The 26,281-nt window shown below is 35.7% G+C and overlaps 2 protein-coding genes across 3 annotated transcripts; both read left to right on the top strand.

Annotated features, from left to right (window-relative positions):
- Positions 1 to 5,206: 5,206 nt before the first annotated feature.
- Positions 5,207 to 7,892, top strand: LOC307170399 (amine sulfotransferase-like). The gene is made up of 6 exons (XM_079891495.1): positions 5,207 to 6,005; positions 6,160 to 6,362; positions 6,437 to 6,563; positions 6,738 to 6,832; positions 6,960 to 7,140; positions 7,477 to 7,892. The coding sequence occupies exons 1-6, from the start codon at positions 5,840 to 5,842 to the stop codon at positions 7,602 to 7,604; spliced, it is 900 nt and encodes a 299-aa protein (XP_079747621.1). The 5' UTR covers positions 5,207 to 5,839; the 3' UTR covers positions 7,605 to 7,892.
- A 184-nt stretch (positions 7,893 to 8,076) lies between these two features.
- rrp36 (ribosomal RNA processing 36) lies at positions 8,077 to 12,882 on the top strand. Of its 2 annotated transcripts, XM_079889850.1 has the most exons (9): positions 8,164 to 8,302; positions 8,617 to 8,907; positions 8,950 to 9,042; positions 9,143 to 9,278; positions 11,605 to 11,671; positions 11,753 to 11,857; positions 11,943 to 12,017; positions 12,135 to 12,252; positions 12,492 to 12,882. In XM_079889850.1, the coding sequence occupies exons 2-9, from the start codon at positions 8,670 to 8,672 to the stop codon at positions 12,623 to 12,625; spliced, it is 966 nt and encodes a 321-aa protein (XP_079745976.1). In that variant the 5' UTR covers positions 8,164 to 8,302; positions 8,617 to 8,669; the 3' UTR covers positions 12,626 to 12,882. The 2 variants fall into 2 exon arrangements, with proteins under 2 accessions (XP_079745975.1, XP_079745976.1); XM_079889849.1 differs by having other exon boundaries at positions 8,077 to 8,302; positions 8,617 to 9,042.
- The last annotated feature ends 13,399 nt before the right edge of the window (positions 12,883 to 26,281 follow it).

The following is a 26,281-nucleotide window of genomic DNA, read 5'->3' as shown; positions in this document are numbered from 1 at the left end:
GAACTGTCACTCATTCACTTTCGGGTTTCGCAAACTTTTTACGCCACGCCCACTTTCCGTAGTGACGCTCCGATGGTGACTGATAAGATAAAGTGAATGGCTTCAAGAGTGCAAATAAACCGAATTTCCTGTTGAAAACTTCTTTTTGAAGCCAAACTTATGCTCTCCTGTGCGGCAGTAAAAAAAAAAATATATATATATATGGGTGGGAGACGAAAAACTCAAATATATATATATATAATGTTTCAAGTAGGTGGATTATAAACACTGGTAGCCTACCAAATACCAAGAACCGATTTGGAAACAACAAATCATTTTATTTTCAAATGCCTTGTATGTCTTTATTACTGTTATTAACCTTTATTTAACCGGGCAAGTCACTTAAGAACAACAGCCTGTTTTATTAAATAAAGATATTTAGACAGTAATTATAATTTTGAGCTCTTATAAACTCGGTATACTTATTGTGGAAAAAAAGTATATTGATTTTAAACAAATTACGAAGGTTTCCTCCTAAAATATTAAAACAAAATGGTGTATATATATATATATATATATATATATATATATATATATATATATATATATATATATATATATATATATAAGAATACATATTTGTATATATGTGTGTATATATATATATATGAATATATTTATGGATATATGTGTATATGAATATATATATATATGAATATGGGTGGCATGATAAATATTGGCCACCATATAGGTATTGGCCAATATATGTTTCTTTTTAATGTTATCATTATCGGCCCAATAAGAAAATTTTGAATTTTTTTCCCTTCTGTTGATACATTTCAGATGCACACTGTTTGCCATGATGGTTTTGAATTGCTTGAAATATGAATGTAATTTCTTCAAAAATTAAAATACAATTAAGTGCAACATGTGCAGTGCAAGTCGTTCATATAGGCCACATCAAATTATAATGAGAACATTAAAATAATCAAAAGAATAAAAAATTATCGGATATCGGTATCGGCCAAAACTTTCATATCGGTGCATCCCTAATATATTAAGACAAAATACTTATTAAGAGAACTGAGGACATTTGTAGTGTAATTCATAGCCAAAATTATGATGACATATGAGGATGTATATTTCTCAAGGCAATATTTTCAGAGAACTCACTCTGACGGGAGATTGCCAGTTGTTTGTCCCGTTTTTATTTCTGACGGTTCACTGTATGACACTGTAGGCGTTCTGGCTTCTGTCCTGAACTACTTTATCGTTTCACTTTTAACTTGTGCCAGAGAACTGCGTTATCCTAACTGTTATCCTAAGCACCACTTGTCAAGCAGTCTAGTGTACATGCGGTTGCAACGTTTATTGTGTTTAAACACTTTTTTGTAATGTTCTGGCTTATCCTTTTCCTCAGGTCAAGGGGGATTGAGGATGACATGATCAAAAACCTCTGCAGTAACCTTCATCAGCACCTTTGTTTGTAATTTCTCAGCCTTCTCCTCTTTCATCCATTCATCCTTTGCAACCAGTAACCAGCTGCCTCCTTTTCTCCGTCCCCCCCTCCCTCGGTGGCCCCATGCACGGTCGTCTGGTCCCTCAGGTAAATCAGAGATGCCCAGGCACACCCTGGCCAGGAAAGGCCCAGGATCGGTTTACGGCCTACCTGAAAAGATCCTTTTAAAACAGCAAGCACATTGCTCCCTACTTTGAACAATGGCAGACCTTTTCAGACTCTTTATGCATTGAAAAGCCCTTTACGTGCCTCTTGACTTGCTGTTCTGAACGCGAGATTCATTGTAGATACTGTGTTTTGTGCAGACAACAGTGTTAGACAGCAGACAAAACAGGCAGCATAAACGTCTCAGATCCTTTAAAAAAGCACAAAAGCCTCAGATCCTTCAAACTGAAGTTTACAAACAAATAGCAGTGTCTGCAAACGGCAGGTGTGTGGGTTACCATCAACAGTCTGAAGAAAAAAAGTGTAGAAGAGGCTTAACCACACTGTTTATGTGACACCTCTTTGATATTCTGGTTGTTTATGAGACAGATCAACAGTCAAAAAAACTAAAACAAATGCTCCACCTGAAAACAGATAAAACCTTTTCAAGTTTAGTTAGGCGTTCCTAACTAAAAAAAATGTTTGGGTTTTATGTGAGAAAATGAGTAGCTGATGAATAACTTTCTTTTTCTAGTTGAAAATACTTTTATATTGAATATTTTATATCCATGAGGCAAAGTGTTAAGATTTTTTGAAACTTTTTTGTTAATATTTTGTTTTGTTCACTTCAAGCTGTGTGTGTGTGTGTTTTTTTTTAATACAAATATTCCAATCAGCCTCTCAATTATTTGCATTATTTTCTATTCAGCCTCTTACAACCATGAAAAAATCTATTCTAAAAGTCTGTTTAATTTCTGTGTTTACAAAAAGAAAAAGACAAAAAAAATTGTAAATATTTCATCAGAATGAAATCTGAATAATTTCTGAAACGACCATCTGGTATGTAACACCCACTTTCACAATCCATTTAATTTGCGATCAGTTTAATCAAAATGGGTTGTTTCATGAAGTGTGAATTTTTTTTCTTTTTCTTTTTTCGAATTGCTGAAACGAAAACATTTTATGCATGGCCTGACTCATTTCACTGACAGAAAGGTCATGCAAATAAATGAAGTTAATTAAAAGAAATGAACTGAAGTAAAATAGCCTACTTCCTTAAAACTTTGTCTTGAAACTCTCAACCAATTACTCTGCAAATTTAGTTCTCAGAGGTGTAGGATTTGTTATGTCAGACTGCAGATCACAATCTAAACTCAGATCTTCGCTTGCTATAATCCCGGTGCTGAAACAGTCCTTTTGCATGTTCGGCTCTCCAGAGGAGGGATTAGGTGACCCATGTGTGGGAAAAGAGGTGCGGAGAGAGAAAGAGAGTAGAACCGCGCTCGACTCAGGCTAAACAAACCTGTTTCAATCCCAGGCTCCATGTATCACACACTCAAAGTGGGCTTGCTACTCATATGATACTAAACAGTCGGCTGTAGTTTGATCTAATAATACATGTTTATTTGAAAATACCCCCGAAGGAAGGCTACAACATGATCTTGAACTGTTCGAATTATTCGGAATCTGAGCCCGTCCAAATACCCCCACATGCGGTCTCGAGCTGCGTCTGAAATCGGGACGATGGAACCGGAAGTGCTAAAATGCAAACTCGTTTCCGCGTTTTGGCCTACAAAGTGCACTACTCTACTGAATGCGCACTTCAGAATCTCGCCGGAAGTAGTAGGTCATCCGGGAACTTTTCGTCTTCTGTTTTTTGATGCATTCGGACATACTCTGTTGGCATACTATTTTTTGAATGCTATATAGTAGCAAAGTATTCGATTTCGCACGCAGCGTTGGCCACTTGTGAGCGCGTGCACACAACAGGAAGTGTACAAGACTATCCAGGGCTGTGTCTGAAATCGCCCCCTATAGGGAACAGAAATTTGTAGTGGTGTCTGAAACCATAGTGGACATTATCGAGTGTACTCATTCAATCCCACAATGCACCACAATAACGAGTGTACAACAATCAATCATCCATCCATTTTCCAAACCGCTGGTCCAATGTGGCTACAGCGTAATGTCATACAGGTATAAGTTACATTTTAATTGATTATTAAATTGTTTAATTACGCTTTTTACATGCTAGTTTCCATGACAGAGTTCAGGATAAATCTTTTCATTACTACTGGAGCTGCCAGTTTGCTACGTTTCAATTAATTATTAAACATCAAGCACAAGCTATGCAAAATCTAGTTTTCATTCACTCCTTCAAATGGATTATATTAGTGGAGTAATGTAGGGAATAGATTTCGAACGCAGCGTAGGTCTTAAAAACGCATGAAGCGATATTCGAGGATAAGCGTATCCCATCATGCATCATGTTCAGGAACTCGTGCCCCGAAATCGTGAGATGTCGAGGAAAACAATCCACTGTAATTAAATTCTGTACAACATTTGCAACTGCTTTTTATCACTTAATTAGAAGCACCACAAATACTAAATCGCCTGGTATAGCGACTACTGAACAGACATTTAGACGTTTATTTTAAAATGCATGGTATTGAAAAATCAAAATAAAGCATATCATGTAAGTAGACAAGTGGTCAAGTGCAAAGACCACAAGTGTGTGTTTTGGACAGGCCCTGAATCACCTAGATTCGCTAATTAACAGGCTTTATGTCAGACGTCACAAACGGGAAAACAGGTTCCGCATGTCAGGGAAAGTATTAGATTTGTTATAACTGGTTGCAGACCATTTTGATAGCCTATTTCGGATAGTAAATGTCAGCAAACACCAAGTAGCCTATATAAAAATAATGATTTCCAAATGTCAAATCGTTTTAAAACCTAAAACTTTAGGGAGTTGCTCATGACTTGTTTTTTATTAAGGTAGTATGGTGTTGTTGTATATTTCACAGTAATAAACTTAAGAGAACTCGACGTTGATCTATATCTTTTTTATTACAACATTCTAACAACACTTCTTCGTGGCATTTATGTCCAACTAGGCAACTGGTACCTTAGTGACACCTACTGTTCATACATGTATTTCAATATACCACAAGTATGTGTATCACTATGTTCCAAACTGCAAACAAGAGTTTTTATGATGAGGTTAAACTGGGACATAGCCCAAGAGGTAAACTCTCTGAACTGCCCTCATATCATATTACATAACTATTCCTTGACTTTTAATTGTTTTGTTTTCAGTGGCTTAATTTAGGCTGAAATTATCCCATTTAAATGGATATGAAAATGATAAATCACATGCAACATGTCCTTCTGAGACTGTTTATGAGCAATTTATTGATGTTTATTCTGGTAATATTGAACAGTGGTTCTCTCAACCTGGGGACCGGGGTCCACTAGGGGCCTCAGCAAACTTTCAAGAGGGGTTAAACTTTTAACTCATTTCAATTAAAATGCTGAAAAAAACATCAAATCAAGATGTAAACTTAAATCATATTTATTTTTCTCCCTTTGTTGTTTTTATTTCAAAACACAGTTTTTGAAACTTCTGGAATCAAAAAATTAGTCATGGTTAATTCATGTAGTATATCGATACTTAGTGCTGTTCATAAAGTTTGAAAACAAGAAGCTTTTTCAGAATTACTGCAGAAATATAGAAAATATCTTACAGTCAAAAATGTTGAAAACCACTGAATATTATTGAATGTATAAAATATGGACCAAGCGCAACAGTAATTTGTGCATAGGCTGTGATTCCTTCTGAACGTTCCTATTACATTTAGGCCTTCAAAGACTGATAATAAAGATTAGGTTAAAGGTAGGTAGGTAAAGATTAGGTTAAAGGTAGGTAGGTAAAGATTGGTAGATAGGTAAAGATTAGGTAGGTAACACTCACACCAAATACAACGTTACTATAGCTAAACTCAGATGATAACTATAACTAAGAACAGACAAAGACTGACTGAACTGAAGGAACATAAATACTGACACTAATGAACATAAACCAGGTGACACAGATGAAGGTGATTGACAAGACACAGGTGTTGAAGATGAACTAATGATTAACATAACAATACAAATCAACTGATAATGAAGACACATGACAAGAGACAGGCTGATAAGTCCAAAACAAAACAGAACACAACTGTGACACAAGGGTCCAAAGGTTTGTCATGAACTCCGCAAAAATAACTAACCCTTTAACTATTGTGTAACAGCAAAGATGACCTATTTTCTCAATGAAATCTGGTCCTGCATGGATAAGGACTAACACATTTTCTTTGTCATTTATGGTTTTTTGGCAAAACGCGCTAGTGTTGATTTGGCTCAGCAAGAACTATGGCTCAGCGGGATTACAAAAAGCTTAGTGACAATCTGATCACGTACAAAGACACTGTCTTAACTTTGGAAAAAGATCATGATATTACTCCAGAGTATATTGACAGTTTGGAGGATTTCGAAACCAGGGATGATGATCTCTTTGTTGTTACCTTCCCGAAATCAGGTAAGTGAAGACAAAATAATAATAATAAGCCAAAGAGTAACTTGGTTCAGAACGTAAGTAGCCTAAGGCGTATAGGCTACTTTTTAGCACGTACATTTCTAAGGATATATAACAGAAATGTTTAATGTTGGCCTATTAAATGCTTGATTCTCAGGTACGGTATGGACCCAACGGATCATTACTTTAATATACGAGGAAGATTTCCCGGACAAAGCCAAAAAAAGCACGTATGAGCAGATGCCCTGGCTAGAGTATCGTTTCAAGGGGACAGATTACAACGCGCGTCCATCTCCGAGACTCTTCTGTTCCCATTTACTCCAGCCGCTGATGCCCAAAGCGCTGCAAAGAAAAGGAAAGGTATGCGTTCACCAATCAATTAATACACATTATTGTCGTCGTGCACAGTTTTTAATACATTTTTTTGATGTCAGATCATCTACGTCATGAGAAACCCTAAAGACGTCATGGTGTCATATTTCCATTTTTCCAACAACATGGACAACTTGGATTCTTCCGAGAGCATGGGCCAGATGCTGGAAAAATTCTTCACAGGATGCAGTACGAGCCAAAACTATATCATTTTTTACATAACAGATACTTGCTAAGAAATATTTATAAAAAAATATATAATGTGTATGTTTATTTTGTGTGTGTGTGTGTTATAAATATAATAAATAACCAGGTCTTGAACTTTCTACAAAGTTTGACACTAATGTTGTGTCTGGTTTGCAGTGATTGGTGGTCGTTGGTTTGACCATGTTAAAGGATGGATTACAAATAAAGACAAATACAACATCCTGATCCTTACTTATGAAGAAATGATCAAGGTGAGACTGGTTCAGTTTATGATCCTATCATCTTTCCATCAAGTGTTATTATTTCTTTTCTAATGCTGTGGTCTGTAGCTATTGGTATCTGTAGACTGACCAATGATATGAACAAACCTTTTAACAGGACCTCAGGTCTGTCATTGTGAAAATCTGTGAGTTTGTGGGGAAGAATCTGTCAGACGCAAGGATCGATAAAGTGGTGGAGACAGCCACGTTCAAACACATGAAGCAAGACCCCTTGGCCAACTATGAATGCGTTGTTCAGGATGTCAAGAAAGATCAAAAAGGAACTTTTTTGCGCAAAGGTCAGATAAAATTGAAAAATCAAAGAGTTGGTAATTGAAGCACTGTCAAATTAATCTTCAAGATAAGATATAAACAGAGACTTTGTCACTTTCATGATCCCAGCTGACAGGGAACGTTCTCAGAACTTGGGCTCTCACAAAGTTATGAACAAACTTTCCTTAAGTAACAATGATAGAATGTTTAAAAATTATCTTTAATGTTCTCAAAACATTATGTTGGGTGACAGTAGACTTTTGAAATTATTCATTGTTTAGTAAATTATTAAATGTGATAAATGACACATGGAATAGGCCTTTGTTACAGTATATTAACGTTTTCAACCTGCCGTGTTACAGGAACAGTTGGGGACTGGAGGAACTCTTTAACAGTGGCTCAGAATGAATGTTTTGACCGCGTCTACCAAGAAAGAATGAAGGACGTACCTCTTAACATGGTCTGGGACATCTCAGAATTGCATGGCTGAAAACTCAAGACATCCATTTTAAAAACTAATACAGATATAATGCTATCACAATAAAAAAAAAGGAAGGCATAATATATATATATAGATAGACTAAATTTTACAATATTAAAACAGATAACTGATGGTTGAAGAGTGTGAACATTATTATTAACATTATGTAAAATATGGAAACAATATGAATTTGCAGTAGGCTATGTAAATTTTTTTGTAAATGTAAACATAATCCTGCCAGTTATATCCTATTAAATGTTGGTGAATGTGAATGTCAAAATAAAGGGCTATATTGCCAAAACATAAAACCTTGAAAGTCATTATTTCATATGTGTTTGTGTAATCCTTTTCCAGAATATTATGATTGAATTTACAAAGCTATCGTATTAAATGTATAAGATGCATAAGATTAATGTTTACATGTCTCCGAGTACATTTATTTTAACAGAATTATAATCAGCCTAAGAACTTTTATTTTGATAGACGTTTTGTGACGCGCATGCTCAGTTCTCAAACTTCCACGTGCGTGCGGAACTAGCTTTTTTTTTTTCGCAAATATTAGTCTTCACTTGGTCTTAGACTATAAGTTTTGATATTTTTCTTCTTCTGCCAGTTAACTGGCAACACACTGCATCTGTAATAAACCTGTCATGTTAATATTTTCCTCCTTTTATCGGCATATTTGACTGCTGTACTCCGAGGCACAGGTAAGTTATGTGGATGAAAACAACAACACAGTACGCTAAGCACGAGTATTTCAGGGAAAAAAGCAATAAACCTATCTAACTTTTCATATAGCTCCTGTTAGTGAATGACGATATGACATATTCATATTGTGATGAACAAGACATGTACACAGCTGTCTTTTAATAAGGTTAATGCCTTCGCGCAGGGTTAGCATTCATAATATTGTCAGGTGTTACAGTTATACAAAAAAGAAAAATGTATTTACATATTTAATATAATATATTGGCAAATTTCTTTGCACTAACATATTTATGTTCAATGCCTCTTTCCACAGCTTATAAACAAGCTAAGTAAAATCTGGTTAAAAAGGACAAGAGCCTGAGTAAAATGCCTAAATCAGCAAAGAAACTGACCAAAATGGAAAATCACAGTTCTGATGATGAAGAGGACGCTTTAGAGATGGAGAGAAACTTTGCTTTACTCAGTAAAAGGAGCGCGATGCAAACTTCAGCAGAGGATGAAGAGAAAATTAGAGATGAAGATGGATCTGCAGAGGATGATGAAGCACCTGAAGAGGATGAAGATGGATCTGCAGAGGTTGAAGACAATTGCATGGACGATGAAGGTGACTCAGGGAGTGTTGAAGGTGACACGGGGAGTGATGAAGGTGACACGGGGAGTGAAGATGATGAGTCAGTTAGTGACAATGAAGATGGAGGCAGCAAGGCACAATCACACAGTAAGGGCAGCATCAATAGTGGTAAGAAGATATCAGAATTTTATGCAACAATTTTGTCATTTAAAATATTATTTGCTGACCCATATTTTACATTTACACTCATATCTTTGTGTTTGTACAGAATTATCAACCATGTCATTTGAGGAAATCTTAAAGCTACAGAATAAAGTCGGAACAAAAGCGTACAATAAAATCGCTTATGGTGCCACAAAGCAGCAGCAAAAAAACGAGCCCAAGAAACGACTAAATAAACACAAGTACCTGCAGTGTTGTTAAATATTATAATATTTATTAATATTTTGAATTAGCTTTTATTTTTATATTTTCATTATAATTTTAGTTTGTGTTACTTTCAGGAATTTGTGCTTTTGTAAAAAAAAAAAAATTTATTCGATTTACTTGATTATTTAAATGTTATTTTTTTTATTTATTTTACTACTTAAACTTAAACGTTTTATTTCATTTAGCTGCCAAGGCAGCATTTCTAATTTCCATTTGTTTTTTTAAGTTTAAAGGGGTCATATAATGCCATTTTTGTACAAGCTAATATGATTCTTTAGGGTCTAAATTAAAAGTTTGTAATATACTTTAATTAAAAATCCTCATTAGTATTGTAAGAAAACACTAATTTTACCTGGTCAAAAACAGCTCTGTGTCATGTGTCTTTAAATGATAATGAGCTTTGCTTACCCCGCCCCTCTGTTCTGTGCGTACATCGTTTGTAACACAATAACCATAACGTGTTGTTCATTATAAACGTGGGATTATGAATTAGGCCTATATTGAGAACGTCGTAGTGGTTTCCGTTGTCCGGTAATTGCCGGACATTGGCCGGAAAAAAAATGAAATGTCCGACAAAATTAAATCTCTCCGGTCAAATTGTCCGATTAAAATTGCCTAATAATCCCGCCCCCCTAACACAATCTGAATTTGAGAATAAGCCTAAAATGTATAAAGCAAAAATACACCGACCTTTGGCTATGTTATAAAGGAACAGGCTCTACCGTTTACATTATTACATGGCTTGGTTGAATTCCAATGTGGAATGCGGTCTGTTATTTCTTGATAACAGACCGCTGCGAAGCACTAGCGGCGCCAGGATTTTGATTGTAGGTGGGCCTCCAGAAAACTGGATGGACCAGTTAAAATAAGCCAAAAAATAAATAAAAACGGGTTCCCCTTCATCTCCGTTTCAGCGCTTTTCTGGGCACTGAGGACAGCGACTCAGTAGCCTACCTGAATTTAATGCGTAATTAGCATAGGTTAAAAAAAAAAAAAAAAACTTAAACAGGATTTTTTTTGTCGCTTTTTTAATACAATTACAATTTCATTTAATTTATTGTTTAATAAAATTATAGGCCTATTATTTTTAGTTTATTAACAGCAACAACAGCTGTAAAGATGAAGTTGACGATCGCCATCTCCGTAGTGAACGCGCCTATAGAGAGAAATAGAAATGCACATCATGGATTACATAATCAGAGAGTAGCCTATTTCTTTTCGTTTTAAATTGTTAAAAAGACATTTCAAGCTTTCTTAAGATATACTTCATGTCTGTGAGGCCTACGCTGAGTTTCGTTTAATTAGGATGAGATGCGCTCCAGTTCACGAGCAATGCAAGTGACCGCGCGGGCGCCTCCATGATTAGGCCTATCGTCTGCTATATTTGCTTCTTATTTGCTTCTATTTATTAAATCCAGGCAATTGGTTGATAAAAAAATTATTAAGATGCAATTTATACAAAATGAAATTCACTTCAAAAAAGGCTTTCTACAAAACAAAACTTAATTAAGTGGTCAAAATCATGTCTGACCCACACCATGTCTCTCGATATATTGTCGCCTTGCGGAGAACAAGGTTACGCGGCTTATGCGCATTGCAAGTTGTGGAGAGACACTGGGAAGTTCGCTGGGGTAAAAACAATAGGCTACTATTCAGATATTTTATGTGGGGAAGGGGGATTGGTTTGTTAAACTATGAATGTGAAACCATAGTAAAAACAATTGGTGTTGACTGACGCCAGTCGGACGTTCATGTTTTTTTCCGTCTATTTGAAAGTTAGGCTAATAAACATGTTGCATTCTATACGGCCTGATTATGTCATTTTTTAAGTTACATAGCCTGCCTCCAGTTTTCATCAACTTTAATTAAGAGGCGATATTTGACCGGCATATCATCAAAATGTCCGGAAAATGAAACCTCTGCCGGTCACTTTGACCGGCACCATTTTTTTCTAGCGGAAACTCTGGGTTGTGTACAGGCACTGCCAACACACATTTCAGTACAATCAACTTGTAAAAGTGCATGTACCATTATATGACCCCTTTAAGTTTTCTAATCTTTATATTTTATGTTATTTCAGCTTTATTTTAATTAACGAAAATCATTTTTATTGTTAATAGTTAACAATAACAACAGTAAACAAGGCTTTTTTTTTTAATCAAAGTTTAACCACATTTGATCATTGTTTAAATATTGATGCATCTCACTAAAAATAATCAAAGAACTGTTTTTGTGAGTTAAAGTTATTTTGTCTGTGAGTTTGTGTTTGTTTTGTCTAATCACTGTGTGTTTTGTCTTCAGACCTCAAGAGATTTCCGCAAAAAAACATGTGCCTTTCCTCCGAAAAGTGGTTCCTGTCAAGAAAAGGGTACATTTCAGGAGTTTATTAATTTAATGGTTGCTCATACTTATGCTTAGGGAGACTTAATTTTTCGCTTTGTAAACACAGATTTCAAGAGACCCTCGCTTTGATGACCTCTCAGGGGAATTCAAGCCTGAAATTTTTAATCAGACGCACAAATTCATTAATGATCTCCGAGAAAAGGAAGCACAGGTTTGTGAAAATGTAAAATGCCTTATTGATTCTTGTTTGTTTTCATTATGTGCTTCACATTTATGTCCACTGCAATTTGTTTCAGTTAGTGAAGAAGAATCTCAAGAAAGCCAAATCAAAAACTAAAAAGGGAGAGCTGAAAGCCTTGCTTAAGAGAATGGTACGTTTGAAATATACTGGGCCTAACAACTCTTAAAAATTAAATACTTTTAAGAAAGCTACATAAACCACCTTTATGATGTGCTTTATATCTAATCTGTGTGTGTGTGTACAACAGGAAAACCAACAGAGGGAACGTCAGAGGCAAGAGCAGGATAGAGAAAAGGAACTTGAGTTCAAGCGGAAACAGAGAGAGTTGGTTGGCCAAGGACACAAACCCTTCTACCTGAAGAAATGTGCGTCTCTTTTCATCATGTTCCTTGAGTGTTTACTTTGTTCTGATGTATTTATAATTCAAAGTTACTGATTATTTTGGGGAAGATTTGTTAGTGAATGCCACGCTATTCCTACTCAGGTTTCTTTTGAGCGCCAGTGTTCGCAATTGTGCGTCATTTAAACAAAGAAACATCCAATAACCTATATAATGTGCTATATTTTTTTTTTAATTTACAACTTCTTTAAAACCTCTCTACAGCTGACATGAAGAAGCTGGAATTGGCAGAGAAGTACAGCGAGCTGAAAAGGAGTGGAAAACTGGAGAACTTCTTGAGTAAGAAGAGGAAGCGCAATGCCACCAAGGATCGCAAAAAATTGCCTAATATGCGCTAAATATGACTCATCTGTAGCAACTTGCGTTGATTATTTGTCTTGGTACGAGATGATGCAGAAGGACGTCAGCTGAGGAGTTATTTTTGCTGGACTGTGATGTTTAAAGAGAACTTGAGGTTTAAATTTCATCTACAGTTTCACAAAACTGGATAAAGATGCATGTTGTTAATAGGTTTGACAGAGATGCTTTTCTTAAATATCCATTGTCTTCTGTTCTTTAATGTTTTCTTAAAATAAAATCCTTAGATTCATTGTCGGACACCTCTCTTAATTTACCACTAGATGGAGCTACTGATTCTTTAAATGATCTCTGCATAATCCTTTTTTTTTTTTTTGTCTAAACAAAGCTCAGAAGTTAATATGCAGAAAAATCAACTATCTGAACTGTCACTGAATGATGTTAATCCAATTTTTTGACCTTAAGGGCATTAGACATAAACCTGTTTCATACAGACATCCGTCAGAAGGATGAGTCAGCTCGCATTTGTATCTGCCTTCTCAAAATCCAAAAATATTTTTCTTTCGTCTGGATCATGACCCATTTAAGCATGGTCTGTCTTGGGCAAGGTTGTTTGTAGCAAATCCACAGGGTTTCGCATAGGGGCGTATCTTGAAATTGCTGTGATTAAGACAGAAACAACGAGAACCTTGCTTGAGAGAACGCAATTTTCAACTAGCATCAGTTTAAACCCCTAGTTTCCAGCCTCTCCACTTTATTCGTAGCAAGGGTTTCCTAAACCCAGCAATCCTGGCACAAACGCCCCTTGGTAATTAAAGCCTCACAAGGGTAAAGGTCTCAATTAATCATTTAATTTACATTCTTGTGTAAAGAATGAGACTACTGTCGCTATATATCTTCTTAACCTGCTGGTCCATGCGCTAGAATCCATCGCATCCCTTAAGGGGGTGGAATTAATGCTGCCTGCAAATTTAAAGAAGGGCTTGATTTTAAAGCAGGACACTCCAGCTAAGACTTTTCGTGTTTGAAACCATCCTTGCTTGAATACTGAACGGTGGATTAGTGGCCTTCTTTAACCTTGAGTTTTATGTCAGACTCATTCCTTTGCAGTTAATTCCTTTCTTTGGGTCACCCGAGGCTTTTAGAAATCTTGTTTCCGTAATCTAAAGCACACAAACCCTTCTCTTTCATCCTAAATCTGTCTTGTGAAAGATGCAGTTGTACTTTCGGGTATTGATGAGAGAATCTAGTTCATTCGCTAAGCAGTACATTTGACACAGCATTTGTCAAACGCTCTATGGCCATTGGGCCACCCAAAGGAGTGATTGCTGAAACGCAAGCAGAGATCGTGGAATGCTAAACTGCGAACCATCATTCTTAATCTGCAAGTTAGGATATTGCTACGCCTTCATATGCAGGAAAGTAACCCAAGGCAACCCGAGGCTCCTTTTAGAAATTTGCAATAGGCACAGAGGACAGATTTGCATTTTATTACCAACTTGTCACCTCGTTGATGTCTTCATATTTATGGATATAACAGTGGAATGCGGAAGGAAAGGGATTGGAAAATGAAACAGGCCAGCCACACAGCAGCAAAAGAAAAGAGCATTGACGTGCTATGGTCACCATGATTTTTCCAAGACGTGCTCCCAGATCAGTTTTTGTTGGTCCTGGAATATCATTCATATAAAAAAAAAAAAAAAAGTCCTAAACCTATCCCAATCCACAACCAAGACTGGTTTCCTGAGCCTAACTCTTAAACCTAAAAGCCTAACCATAAAATCTAATTGGTTGATAGGAATATTGTTCCAGGAGCAACAAGGATCCTTACTTTCGAGTTATTTTGATCTAAATAAAATGGGCTCGCTGGACAATTTCTCTTCCTGATAAAGTCAGGAAGCCTTTTTAATGCCAGTACAACATAATGAAGTGCAAATGATGCATGAATGGTGTGCAAATGATACTTTATCTGTGTATTTATGGTGGGTTTAAGTCACGTCGGAATAGTTTTTAAAAATTGATCGCATATGAACTCCACCACAAAGTGGAAAACTCCTCAAGATTCCAAGTTGAGGGCATGCCAGTGAGAAACATGACGTACATCATGGATATAGCGTCTGTTTTGATGGGAAATTTGTTGAAATGTTTTTTCTTTTCATTTAGAATAAAACTAGCTAAGCTGTAGGCCTATGTACAAAATACAATAGTATTGTTCAATTGCGAATATATTCATAAACTGAATAAAAATCTTTATTCATCATTTCAAGAAGAAGAGTAAAGGTTGTGCTCCAACCAAAATATGAATGCACCTTATGTTGTAATTGTGGGTATGTTTATATGACAATGATGTACTAAAAACTGGAAAGTTTTTCATTTGTACAGAAAACAATGTTGTCAAAACAATGCCCAGTGACACAGATCCACAAAAATTACTAAAAACACTGTATTATGTTGCCAGGCCAGTAGTTGACAATGTCACTTTGTAAAAAGAAAAACTTCTATGCTCCTAGACTCAATACGCATGTGCATGACATCACTGTTTTTGAGAAATTTACATGGAGACATTAACAATATCGTTTTCAAAAACCCGTTTTCAAAAGTTTTCAGGCCCCCAAAATGCTGTTGTCATGTAAATGAACAGCAAAAACACATAAAAGGTTTTCCGTTTTTTCGTTAAAAACGGTGTCGTGTAAACAACCCTATGGCTTCCCAACTCGTAGCCTGTGAACTTCCCTGGAAGACTTGAATGAACCATAAATTCTTCTTGTGCTGCCATAGGGAATGATGGGAAATGTAGTTTGGTCATCGTTGCGTTTTCAGACAAGCCACTTTTTTTCACCAACGTTACATAAAACATGTAAACTAAATTGTACAGTCAACATATTTGCATTAGCCTACAACTTTTTAGCAATACCAATTCGTTTCAGCCACAAGCTTTTGACTTGCTATGACTTAAACTCATTAAGTCCAAAGTTTTCCACTGGTAAAAAGGTGGCCTTCCTGCATGCTCAACTTGAATATTGAGGATCATTCCAATGTGACTTCAAACTTCAAGTAAACGATTATTTTAACAACCTTACAATAAAAAGAGTGCGTATTCTCTCTTTTTTAAGCTCTCCCCTGAAAGATTTTTTAAGATAGAGTGGTTTGCCTTGCCAAGTACCAACAATCCATTTTGAGGGTGGCCTGTTGGGAAATCTAGCACTAAATGAGGAGGGAGCTGTGTGCCTTACAGACGGCGACTCCGCGACACCTCCGCCTCGTCCCCTGACACATTACGACAGTCCTGTCCGTAATGACATTAGCCGACTGAGTGTTGAGAGGCAAACTGCCGCCTGGATTGAATTACCGTGCCCCGCCGTTTCTCTCGCCCGTCAGATTCTGATGACCGTCGGCAGGAAAGTGGATTTTCAAGATGCTGCCCTGTGTCTCACGTGTCTGCTTTCCAAGGCTAAGGATTTGTTTATGACCATGGGTATTCGGACTTGACAAATGAGGTGGTGAAAGGGAATCAAGGACACGTTTAAGGATGCAACATGGTGCAGAAATGGAAATGCACAACTTAATGTTGTGTCAGGTTAGCATTAATTGCATTGGTAATCTGAGATTTGAGTTAGGATGACAAGAGGCCATCACACAAGCAGGCAAAACGTTTATCGTCCCAAGCACAGCAATATTCGTTGAATATAAAAAGGTTATTTCAGGCTGAAACACTTGAAGGTTAAATCGCATTTGGTTTAATCAGCCCAATGCCATTGGCAGTGGACTCACAAAGGTCTGAATTTGCATTGCTTCTAAGACAAGACTGAAACACAAGACAAAAGAAATTAAATATTTAAGCTTTGCATGAAGTATGGGCACAAAAAGCACATACATATAAATACATTAGATGTAATCTGAAATCTTTCCTTATACAGGCCTATAAATTCATGGAACTGACGTTCCTGGTATTTTTTTAGTTTAGATTTCCAAAAGAGACAGAGAACAACTAAACAACTCATTTATTAAACCCTTAAATGCATGAATTTTCCCCCAATCATTATTACATATTCAGGTCTTTAGCAACCCGGGTTTATATCTAACACGGATGGATCTCTACCTGTTGCGATACTATAAAACTGTCCTGATATTAGAGTAACTATAACAGAAGACTAAAATAAAGCATATTTGTTACCTTTTGGAGCTTGGAAGGGTTCAGTTTGAGCAGATGTTTTACACCATCATCACTTTCCTCATCAGAGCTCATTCCCCAGTACATTCAGCATCTGGTTCATATTCGCTATCTCAATTCTCAAAACTATCATTTTCAACGCCTTCAAAATCAATATTTTGATCTCTGACAGCTTCTTCCCCAGATCCACCATCAAGTGACAGTGACACTAATATTTGGTTTGCGTTCAGTATTTGCTCTGCAGGAAATCACTGAGCCATTTCAAGTTTTGCTGATGATACTTCCTATTCTTTTGTTTTCTGCCTGCGGAAACTGAGTGGAACGTCACTTCATCATTGTGTTTCAGACATCGCCACCTTGTCGAATAAAGGTGAATTGAACTTATTCAGTCATCAAAGATTCAATTATTGTTGTGCAGGAAAAATATACTTACACTGTTACTAAAAAGGTTGGTGTCAAACGTATGCGTTTAAGGGGTAAAGGTGAATGTGAGTGCAATTTCTGAATCACTAGCAGCATAAAACAGAATTGCCAAAACTAGATTTAGAGAAAAAGTGGTTGGTGCTCGTTCATGAAAGATTTTATCTGTAACACAAAAAGTGCAGGACAAGTTATATGTCAAAGTTACACACATTAAAAACAACATTGGCCAGTTTTTTATACAGTACTGTGCAAAAGTCTTAGGCATGTTAAAAAGGAAGGTTTCTTCAAGCATCTTGGAGACGTTCCCGCAGTTCTTCTGGATTTAGTCTGTCTCAGTTTTTTCTGTTTCTTCATGTAATCACAGACGGACTCGATGATGGAGAGATCAGATCATCCTGCTGTTGTCAGATTCCTTGTGCATACAGAAATCTCACTGGATTATTACAATTAATGGCAAAAAGAATGTTTGGAAATGTAAACTGATATTTCCTACTGACACACTACAGCAAAATATATAAATAACTGACTTAAAACCATTTTTGGGGGGGGGGGGGAGGTGGGGGGGATATTAACATGCCTAAGACTTTTGCACAGTACTATATATATATATATATATATATATATATATATATATATATATATATATATATATATATATATATATGTATGTATTATTTATTCAACTACAAATTTATACTTATAGTCTCTACATTAAACTTGGAGAGAATTAAATATTGTTTTATTATTAAATAGTTTTATGTCATTGTCAGGATATTACAATGAAGCAAGGAACTTGTTTGATCAACACAATGGTGTGAAATTAAATTTTATACAGCGTTTAATTTATTTCCAGAATCAATCAAACCACAGGGAAAGTATTAGCAATGTCAGCATATTGAGATACGTTTGACATAGATCCGTGATTCATTGTCTGTCTGCAGTCTTTCTCTTCAGAGTGTCTGAATTGATTCTGCTTTTATTTAGAATAAAAGACAGCTCCTCGTCTACTTCAAACAAACATATTCACTGCAGAGCAGATTCAGTCACTTCACCTGTCCTTGGCCATCAGGAAAAATCCATAAAAAAAAACTTTCTTTAAAACCAGCAGTACATTTTAAAAACTGGTGTGCATGCAGTTTTGCTTCATTGCTCCTTGGGTTTGGTTCCAAACCTCTTTCTCTCACTATCTTTAACCTTCTGGTGCTGTTCGTTCGTCGTTTTTGACTGAAAAATTGTATGTTTTGTGTATATATATATTATCCACCTCATATTTGGAGCATAACTTGTTTAGATTTATGGCTTTGATTTTTTCACAGTTTTAGTGTAAAACATGTTTTCACTTCAGCAATAATCTTTATTAAGTGTCATCTTTAAAAAGAGACCAAACTTCAGTCTGTGCTCTAAAGCATTTAAGATTTATGATTGTTTAGGTTGGAAATTTTATTTTCAGGTCTATGCTTAAAAAGTGGTTAACAGGTAATAAATGGATCATAAATATTCCATAAGTATAATTTAGCACCATAAAATTACCTTAAAATGCAAAATAGTAAATAAAAAACATTATTGAACTAAAATATAGTACATTTATTTAATTGAAATGAACCCTTTCATGCATGAATTATGATAACCTCAGTCAGGATTTTTTTCCTATGTGTTTTTATTGCTCTTAGGGCATGAAAAACAAGATTTGATTTTTATTTTATTTTTTTACAAATTTTTCAAAGAGATCTTCAGATGTCCACTTGAGTGGACAGCATGCGGTTATGGTTTAAACTGAAGATATACTGTATTAAATATAAGACAATAATCAAACAGATAAAGTATGTTAATTTAACAAACTAATCAATACAATTATATAAAATCATGTGAAAACTATAAAATATATGCAAAAAATATAAATGCGAAATATTGCAAAGGCTTCATACAACTTCATACAAGTTGCACTTCGCGTATCTTTGATATCAGAACATGAGGATGTGATTCCATCAGAATTTTCTACAGCCTGTCAAGGTACAACTGTGGAAACCACTCAGATGCTCCCTCCAGTGCACCAGAGTATGGAGATTTACCCTTATTAGCTGATAATTCTGATTATGTTCAAGATGGACATGCACATTTCTATCATAGCCCTCCTCTGAGAAAACCTAGCGATACGTTTTTTCAATCTCATCTGAAATGATCAGTGTTGATTACTTTTTTGATGTTACAAGTAAAGTAATGTGTTACAAGTAACATGCATTATGTAATCAGTTTTGTTTTAATGTTATGAGTAATGTATTGTAACATGCATTATGTAATCAGATTACTTTTTGATGTTATGAGTAAAGAAACGCATTACGCATTACAAGTAACATGCATTATGTAATCAGATTACTTTTTGATGTTATGAGTAAGGAAACGCATTACAAGTAACATGCATTACATAATCAGATTACTTTTTGATGTTATGAGTAAAGAAACGCATTACAAGTAACATGCATTACGTAATCAGATTACTTTTTGATGTTATGAGTAAAAAAACGCATTACAATAACGTGCATTACGAAAACGTGCATTACGAAATCAGATTACTTTTTGATCTAACAAGTAATGCATTACAAGTGTCATACATTATGTAATCACATGACTTTTTTCGATGTCAATGAAAATTGCATTCAAGTTTTTAAGTTTTAAGTTTCAAAAACAATATTCACATTATAATTATGAATTGTAGCTGAAATATAGCCATTGATGCATGACGTCCACTACAGTGGACATGTGATTAATCATTAATCAGAGTTTTCTCTCAATCTAAAATCAAAACTTGGAAAATTTTACTGTGATAGGACTCATTAGATATTGCTTGATGCTGCAATATTTTTTGTACCTACAAGAATCTTCTAGGATAGAAGGAATGGGTGGATATTCTGGAGCAACTTGGCATGTCTGACTGAACCTTGGCCATCTTGGTTTGGAGGGGGAAAAAATCGAAACACAACGGCTTGCCAGTTGGTTGCAATTTATAGGATGATGCACCAGGGTCCAATGAAGAGGTTGATGTGCAACTTTGCCATAAAAAACCCGTGCGTGAAAGGGTTAAAAAAGGTCTTCCTTTTTTTTTTTACTCTCAGAGGGTTAAGAATGTACACAGTCACTTGTCAGGGTTTCCTTTGCGCATAACTATCTTATGCGCAAAGACAAATAAAAAGCAGTTTGAAAGACTCCTCAATAGAAGTACTTCTGACAGTGTGAGTCAAGACAACATATTTTTTTCACAGCAGTTCAGGCTTTCTTACATCTTCTCTTAGGCACAAAAGGAACGACTGATTCATCTTTCATTCTCTGGTCGCTGAACAAATCAGTTTGAACTGAGACTATCGCTGTTATTGAATTTCTTAAGCCTTTTATACCTAGTGAAAAGTAATTATTTCTCTTTGGCTTTTAAATATGCAATAAAAAGTGTGAAATTAAATTTTTAGTGTTTAACATTCAAAGGCAGACTTCTCTTTGTCTTGACACTGATGTATTAATTTCATACCCGGCATAAAACATGCCCCATATGGAGTTGTTAACAATGGGATGAATGTGTGGTGAATATTAAGATGCCTAATTATATTCAAAATGAATTTTAAAAGTGAACGAACAAAGCCAAAGACTGATTAACTGAACATATGCCTTCAAGTGTCTTCATTGCAGTTTAATCAAATAATAACAGATAATGGTGCAATTAATTGCCTTTCTACTCAGTAACAATGCAATCACTGACAACAGTGGTAATATTTCAAACTTATGGAAAAACAATGGCAAATGGTATTATGACACCCTTGAATTAACCTGAAATCCATCTTAATTGAAGTCGCCCATATGTGCCAGTCAGAAATACAAAGTAAAATGGGTTGCAAATGCTGCTTAATGTTGATTTTAAGATGACATTGCCTCTATAACCTGCAAAACTGGTATCACATTAGATGTACCACAGCAGCTTTGAATATGACATTCCCCTCATAAAGTATGATTCATTGTTGACTCTCCTTAAAGTCTTCATCGAATTTCTGTTTTGGGCATCAGAACAATGATATCACCTGAGGCTCATGTTGCCATAGGAACCCCCTCAGGTGTGAAACACCAATGACAACTTCATCTCAGTGTTGCGATGGTAATTCTCTTAGATTAAACTTCTACGAGAAGTATCATTGGGTATATTCAGCTCACAGTTTTAGACACCAACCATTCTATAATTAGATGATGGTTTCTGGTTTCTCTTTCCTCTTTCAAATCTTTTTCACTTTTTTTTTTTTTTTTTTTTTTACCAGGCTATAATTTATTTCAGAGGTGGACGTGGAAATAGAAATTTATTTATAATTTAATCCTGGATCAAAAACGAAAAACAAATGATGCACAACTACATTTTTTGAATTCTTCTGAGGAGCTTCATACATATTTATGCTGGCTTCACATGCTATCGCGATTATTGTAAATACGACTTTCTGAGTTAAAAATCGTATTTTCTTGTTTCTCAAGTCGTATTTACCACTGGGAAGTTCGGAGATCATTTTGATAAGCAAGTTGAGTTGGGCGTGCCATAAACTTTAAACATGGTGGAGAACGATTGCCGCTGTGAATGGTTCTTTATTAGTCAATGTACCGGTTTACAAAACATCAAACTGAATCGGTCCGAGAAGTTCCCGAGCCAACAAACCACACACTCATTAAACCATAATGAGGTAACTGCATTGAAGTTTCGAAGCATTTAATATGACATGTTGTGAAGGTTTAAATATCCCATGACTGAATCTCTTATTTGAATGTTTCACGAAAATGATTCGGACTGACTAAATCTAACGTTGTCAACAGTGCAACAATAGAGCTGCATAAATATATGCGTTCTACGGTTAATTATGCAAACCAATATTGAATTGCTCAAAATTTGGACTGAAATGTTTATTTCAGTTCGGTAGACAACTGTGCATTTATTTAACCACATTTTTTTACTGAAGAAGTCAACAATGGCTGCCGAAAAAGAGCTAATAAGAAACTTTAAAAAAGAAAATTGTCATGATAAATTAAGCAGAGCAACAGATTGACGGCATCCTTTAGTAAACAAGCAAAGTGTCTGGATGGCACATTGTGTTTCGGTCTTGTGTGGCGGTCCGGGCTCTGTGTGGCACAGCAGGCAACTGAATGCATTGTTAGGCTAATTGAAACAAGAGGACTGAGACCCCCTGTAGGCTCTTGGCGGGAACAAAAATACACAATCATATAATTCAAGAATCCGAATGGAGTGGCGACAGATAATGATGTGTCCAATTAAATGCTGCTGAAGCTGTTCCAGTATATGACTGCAGCCGCAATGTGTTGAAATGCCATGTTCTTCCAAATGCAGCTTAATTGCCACCCACTGGTTCTGTCAACAGGTGCCAGCGGCTCTGAATCATAGTGGGGGAAGTGTGTTAAAGCTTTTTTATGTTTCCATCTCTGATTATGAGTGAATTCTAATCAGCCACGTATACATTAATATATATATATATATATATATATATATATATATATATATCGCTCCATCCATCTATCCATATCTCTCTTCATTTCACGAACATTTGTCACCTCATCAACAACTTTTAATCACATTATCTCACTAAAATTGGGTGCACACTCTATATGTCCATAAGTATTTTAAGTTATTTCCACTGTTAAAATGAGACAAAATCATTTGGCATTGTGCCGATTTGTGTCGTGAAAGTCTCACTACAGTCAAGTGATAAAATATGCCTGGAAATGGGAAGCCTCAGGTGCCGCTTCACTCGCCGTCTCCTAGTGGAAAGGCGAAGTAGGCAGATGTAGATGCACTTTTTCTCCTTCTCGCTCATCTTTCTGTCATTTCTTAAAAAAGCGTGATATTGAACTTTGTGCATCCGCCATGGTCACCGCATGTTAATGTACTCTCATGTGCAAAGAAAATGACATGTAAATGTACCAAACTTGTATCGAACCGTGACCCCAAATCCGAGATGCCGAATCATGACTTCTGTGTACCGTTACACCCCTACTATCTATCTATCTATCTATCTATCTATCTATCTATCTATCTATCTATCTATCTATCTATCTATCTGTACATACTAACTAATATCTTTCCTCAAATCCTGAACTCCACTGCCTAGAGACTTCTCATATCCACACAGAATCACAATATGTGCATATCCAGAGTACCCGAAGAGAATATGTTTTATGCTGTCCTCTATTTCAGATTTGACTTTCATGGCTCCCTCCGGATGCATTTATCAGCAGCGGGCTAGTAGTTAGCTGTGTTGAGCACTGCCTGCAGCTGCCCCATGTCTTTACAGTACATTTTTTTCAGTTTTACCCACATTAGGACTGACTGACACATAATCTCTTGGCGCAGCAGTGGCCTCCATTTTCTTGGCAAATAGCAGCGAGTTTAAATCCACCCTCTGTCCAAAATAACAACTCACACGATTTTGTTTCTGTAATTGGGCTATTATCATCATCGCGTGAGGGCTGAATTCTCAAGCTTGATTATTGAATGGTCCCAACCGAGCCATTACTTGAGAGGTTTTTCAATGGTCAGCTATTAATTGTAGAACAATTTGGCAAGGGCTAGTCTGCTATTCATATGCAATGCTAACATTTAGATTTAGACATAACTGCTCTGTTTTTGTTGTAAGTGCTTTAACATAAATGCTTAAACTTTAGCGTAGTTAAATATTGACCTTATTTGAACAACATTTATGTCAAACGCACTTTCACATTACTTTTAAAAGCAACTTCCAATACTACGTTTTTCGGTTTATTCATTGTCTTTTAATAAAAATGTGCTATAAAGTTTAAATTCTACAAAAAGATTTCCTCACAGAAAGCTACAGTATCATATGGCTTCAGAAGACATGAAATATACCGCACAAGTCATTTGACCTACTTTTATGGTGTTTTTGTGTGTGTGCATGATTTTGCTGCTTGAAAGATCTAAACCCATTCACTCCAGTGAATAAGGGTGAGTAAAATATGTCTTTTTTTATTTGTGAACTATGTCTTTTAGCAGCTACATCAAATGTAAATATTAATCAAGTGTGATGAATTTAAATCTTTATTTTGATTCAGCGCACTTTACAGATTAACTTGCAAGACCCATAAATTACTGACTGAAAGGGACTGCTTTGACAAACTAGTTACTATTTACTTTACTGTTGACAGGTAAAATAAATATGATTTATATTTTGTGTTTCAATCTGGCACAGAAGCATCTACGGTGTCAGTGAAGCGATGAGAAGCTGTCAGGTGTATTTACTGAGATCTTGGTTTTTTTTTTTTAGACATGCCTTTGGTGCTATATTTGTCGACTGTGCTAATCTAACAGTAGCTATAGCAACATGCTAAAATTATAGCTCTGGGTATACGTTGTCATAAAACATTTCTTTTAATTCACCCAAGGCACACAATGTTTTACTTATTATTGAAATACTCAGATTTAAATAGAAAGCCCTCAGAGATTTGGAGTGGGTTAACAGCAAGCTAATCATTTAGGAACAGGAGACAAAACTTTGCTAAATTTGCATTTGATTATGACAACTTTATTCAAATGAGTTGCCTCCAATTCTAGATTTGTGGAAGAAAAGAACAAGCTGCCTTTTATCATCATGTTGAGCTGACAAGATAAGAATAATCATACTGAATAGCAGGATTGTGATTTGGTCCCAGTTTGGGGAAGTCTTTACTTTTAGCAGACTTGTAATTTTACTCAAAAAGAACACAGGATGTCGATTGATTGAAAAAGGCACAGCCAAAACATTTTTCAATGCCAATCAGTGGTTGACAGGGTGTTGCTACACTGTAAAAAATATTGTTGGTTCAACTTAATAAAGTAAGTTACCTGCACTCTCAGAACATAAAGTACATAATTGTACCTTTAGGGGTACAATGGCTTGTCACTGGGGTTGTACTCTCAAGGGTACAATATTGTACCTTAACCTTTAAAAGAAACGGTACATATATGTACCTTTCAATGCTTTTTGACCCTCAAAAAGGTACATATATGTACCTTGAGGTCCAATAATTAGCCCTATGGGGTACATTGTACCTTGGGGGACAGAAATAGACTCCTACTGTACCCCTATTTCTGACAGTGTGGTTGTTAAGTTAATACAATGAAGGAGAAATTATTGAGTTGATTTGACAAAAGAAAAAGTGTTGTGATAAGAAATCATGAAAGTATTTTTTACAGTGCTAAGGTGTTCTAAGTTTCTAAACAGTTTCTGGGGTTGCTACATTGTTATACGGTTGCTAAGGTGTTCTTAGTTTCTAAACCATTGCTAGTGGGTTTTGGGTGGTTGTTAGGTGGTGGCTTAGCGTCAGTAAGAAGGAGAAAAAATAATATCAGATATCAACAAAAACATTGTTTTAATAACAAAATATCATTCATTTGATTCTCATAAAACATCGAAACAAAGAATATATGAATAAATCCATTAAATATAAAACATTCACTTTGTAATAGGTTTAGATAAGTTAATTGTAGAATGAGTTGTTCCAAACACACAACTTTTCACCATAGTTATTAAAATACTGCATAAATAAAATGAAATAAATACAGAACATGATGATTCAGTGCATTTTTTAACACGAAAATAGATGAAGTATTCGCAGCTGTCTGTAATTGTACAATCATAGGGTCAATGAGAGTTCCTTCAAGTGTGATTTGCTTGGTATGCTTGGTTTGCTTGGTATGCCACTTGTTAATTAATGGCTTTCAGAATAAACTTCTACATTCCAGATTTAAAGACATTTTCTTGTCTTTAAAGACCCCAGATCCACAGCTGCTTTGTGTCTTCATTTCACGAACATTTGTCACCTCATCAACAACTTTAATCACATGATCTCACTAAAATTGGGTGCACACTCTATGATATTTGATAACTCTATGATAACATTACTTTTTTGTTGTCAGAGACTCATTCAGCCTTTTTTATTTTCAAGGCGAAATTTGGAATTGGCATTGAATGTGAGAATGTTATGTACTACGCTGATTTTTTTTCTTAATCACAATTTTTTTCTTATCTTTCAGCAAAACAACACACAAATCAAAATGTAATTATGTTTATAACAAGAA

The sequence above is a fragment of the Squalius cephalus genome, assembly GCF_949319135.1.
Source record: "Squalius cephalus genome assembly, chromosome: 13".
In the NCBI taxonomy this organism is placed as follows: domain Eukaryota; kingdom Metazoa; phylum Chordata; class Actinopteri; order Cypriniformes; family Leuciscidae; genus Squalius; species Squalius cephalus.
Note: the sequence above shows the minus strand (reverse complement) of the source record. Positions and strands in the feature narration are given on the sequence as shown.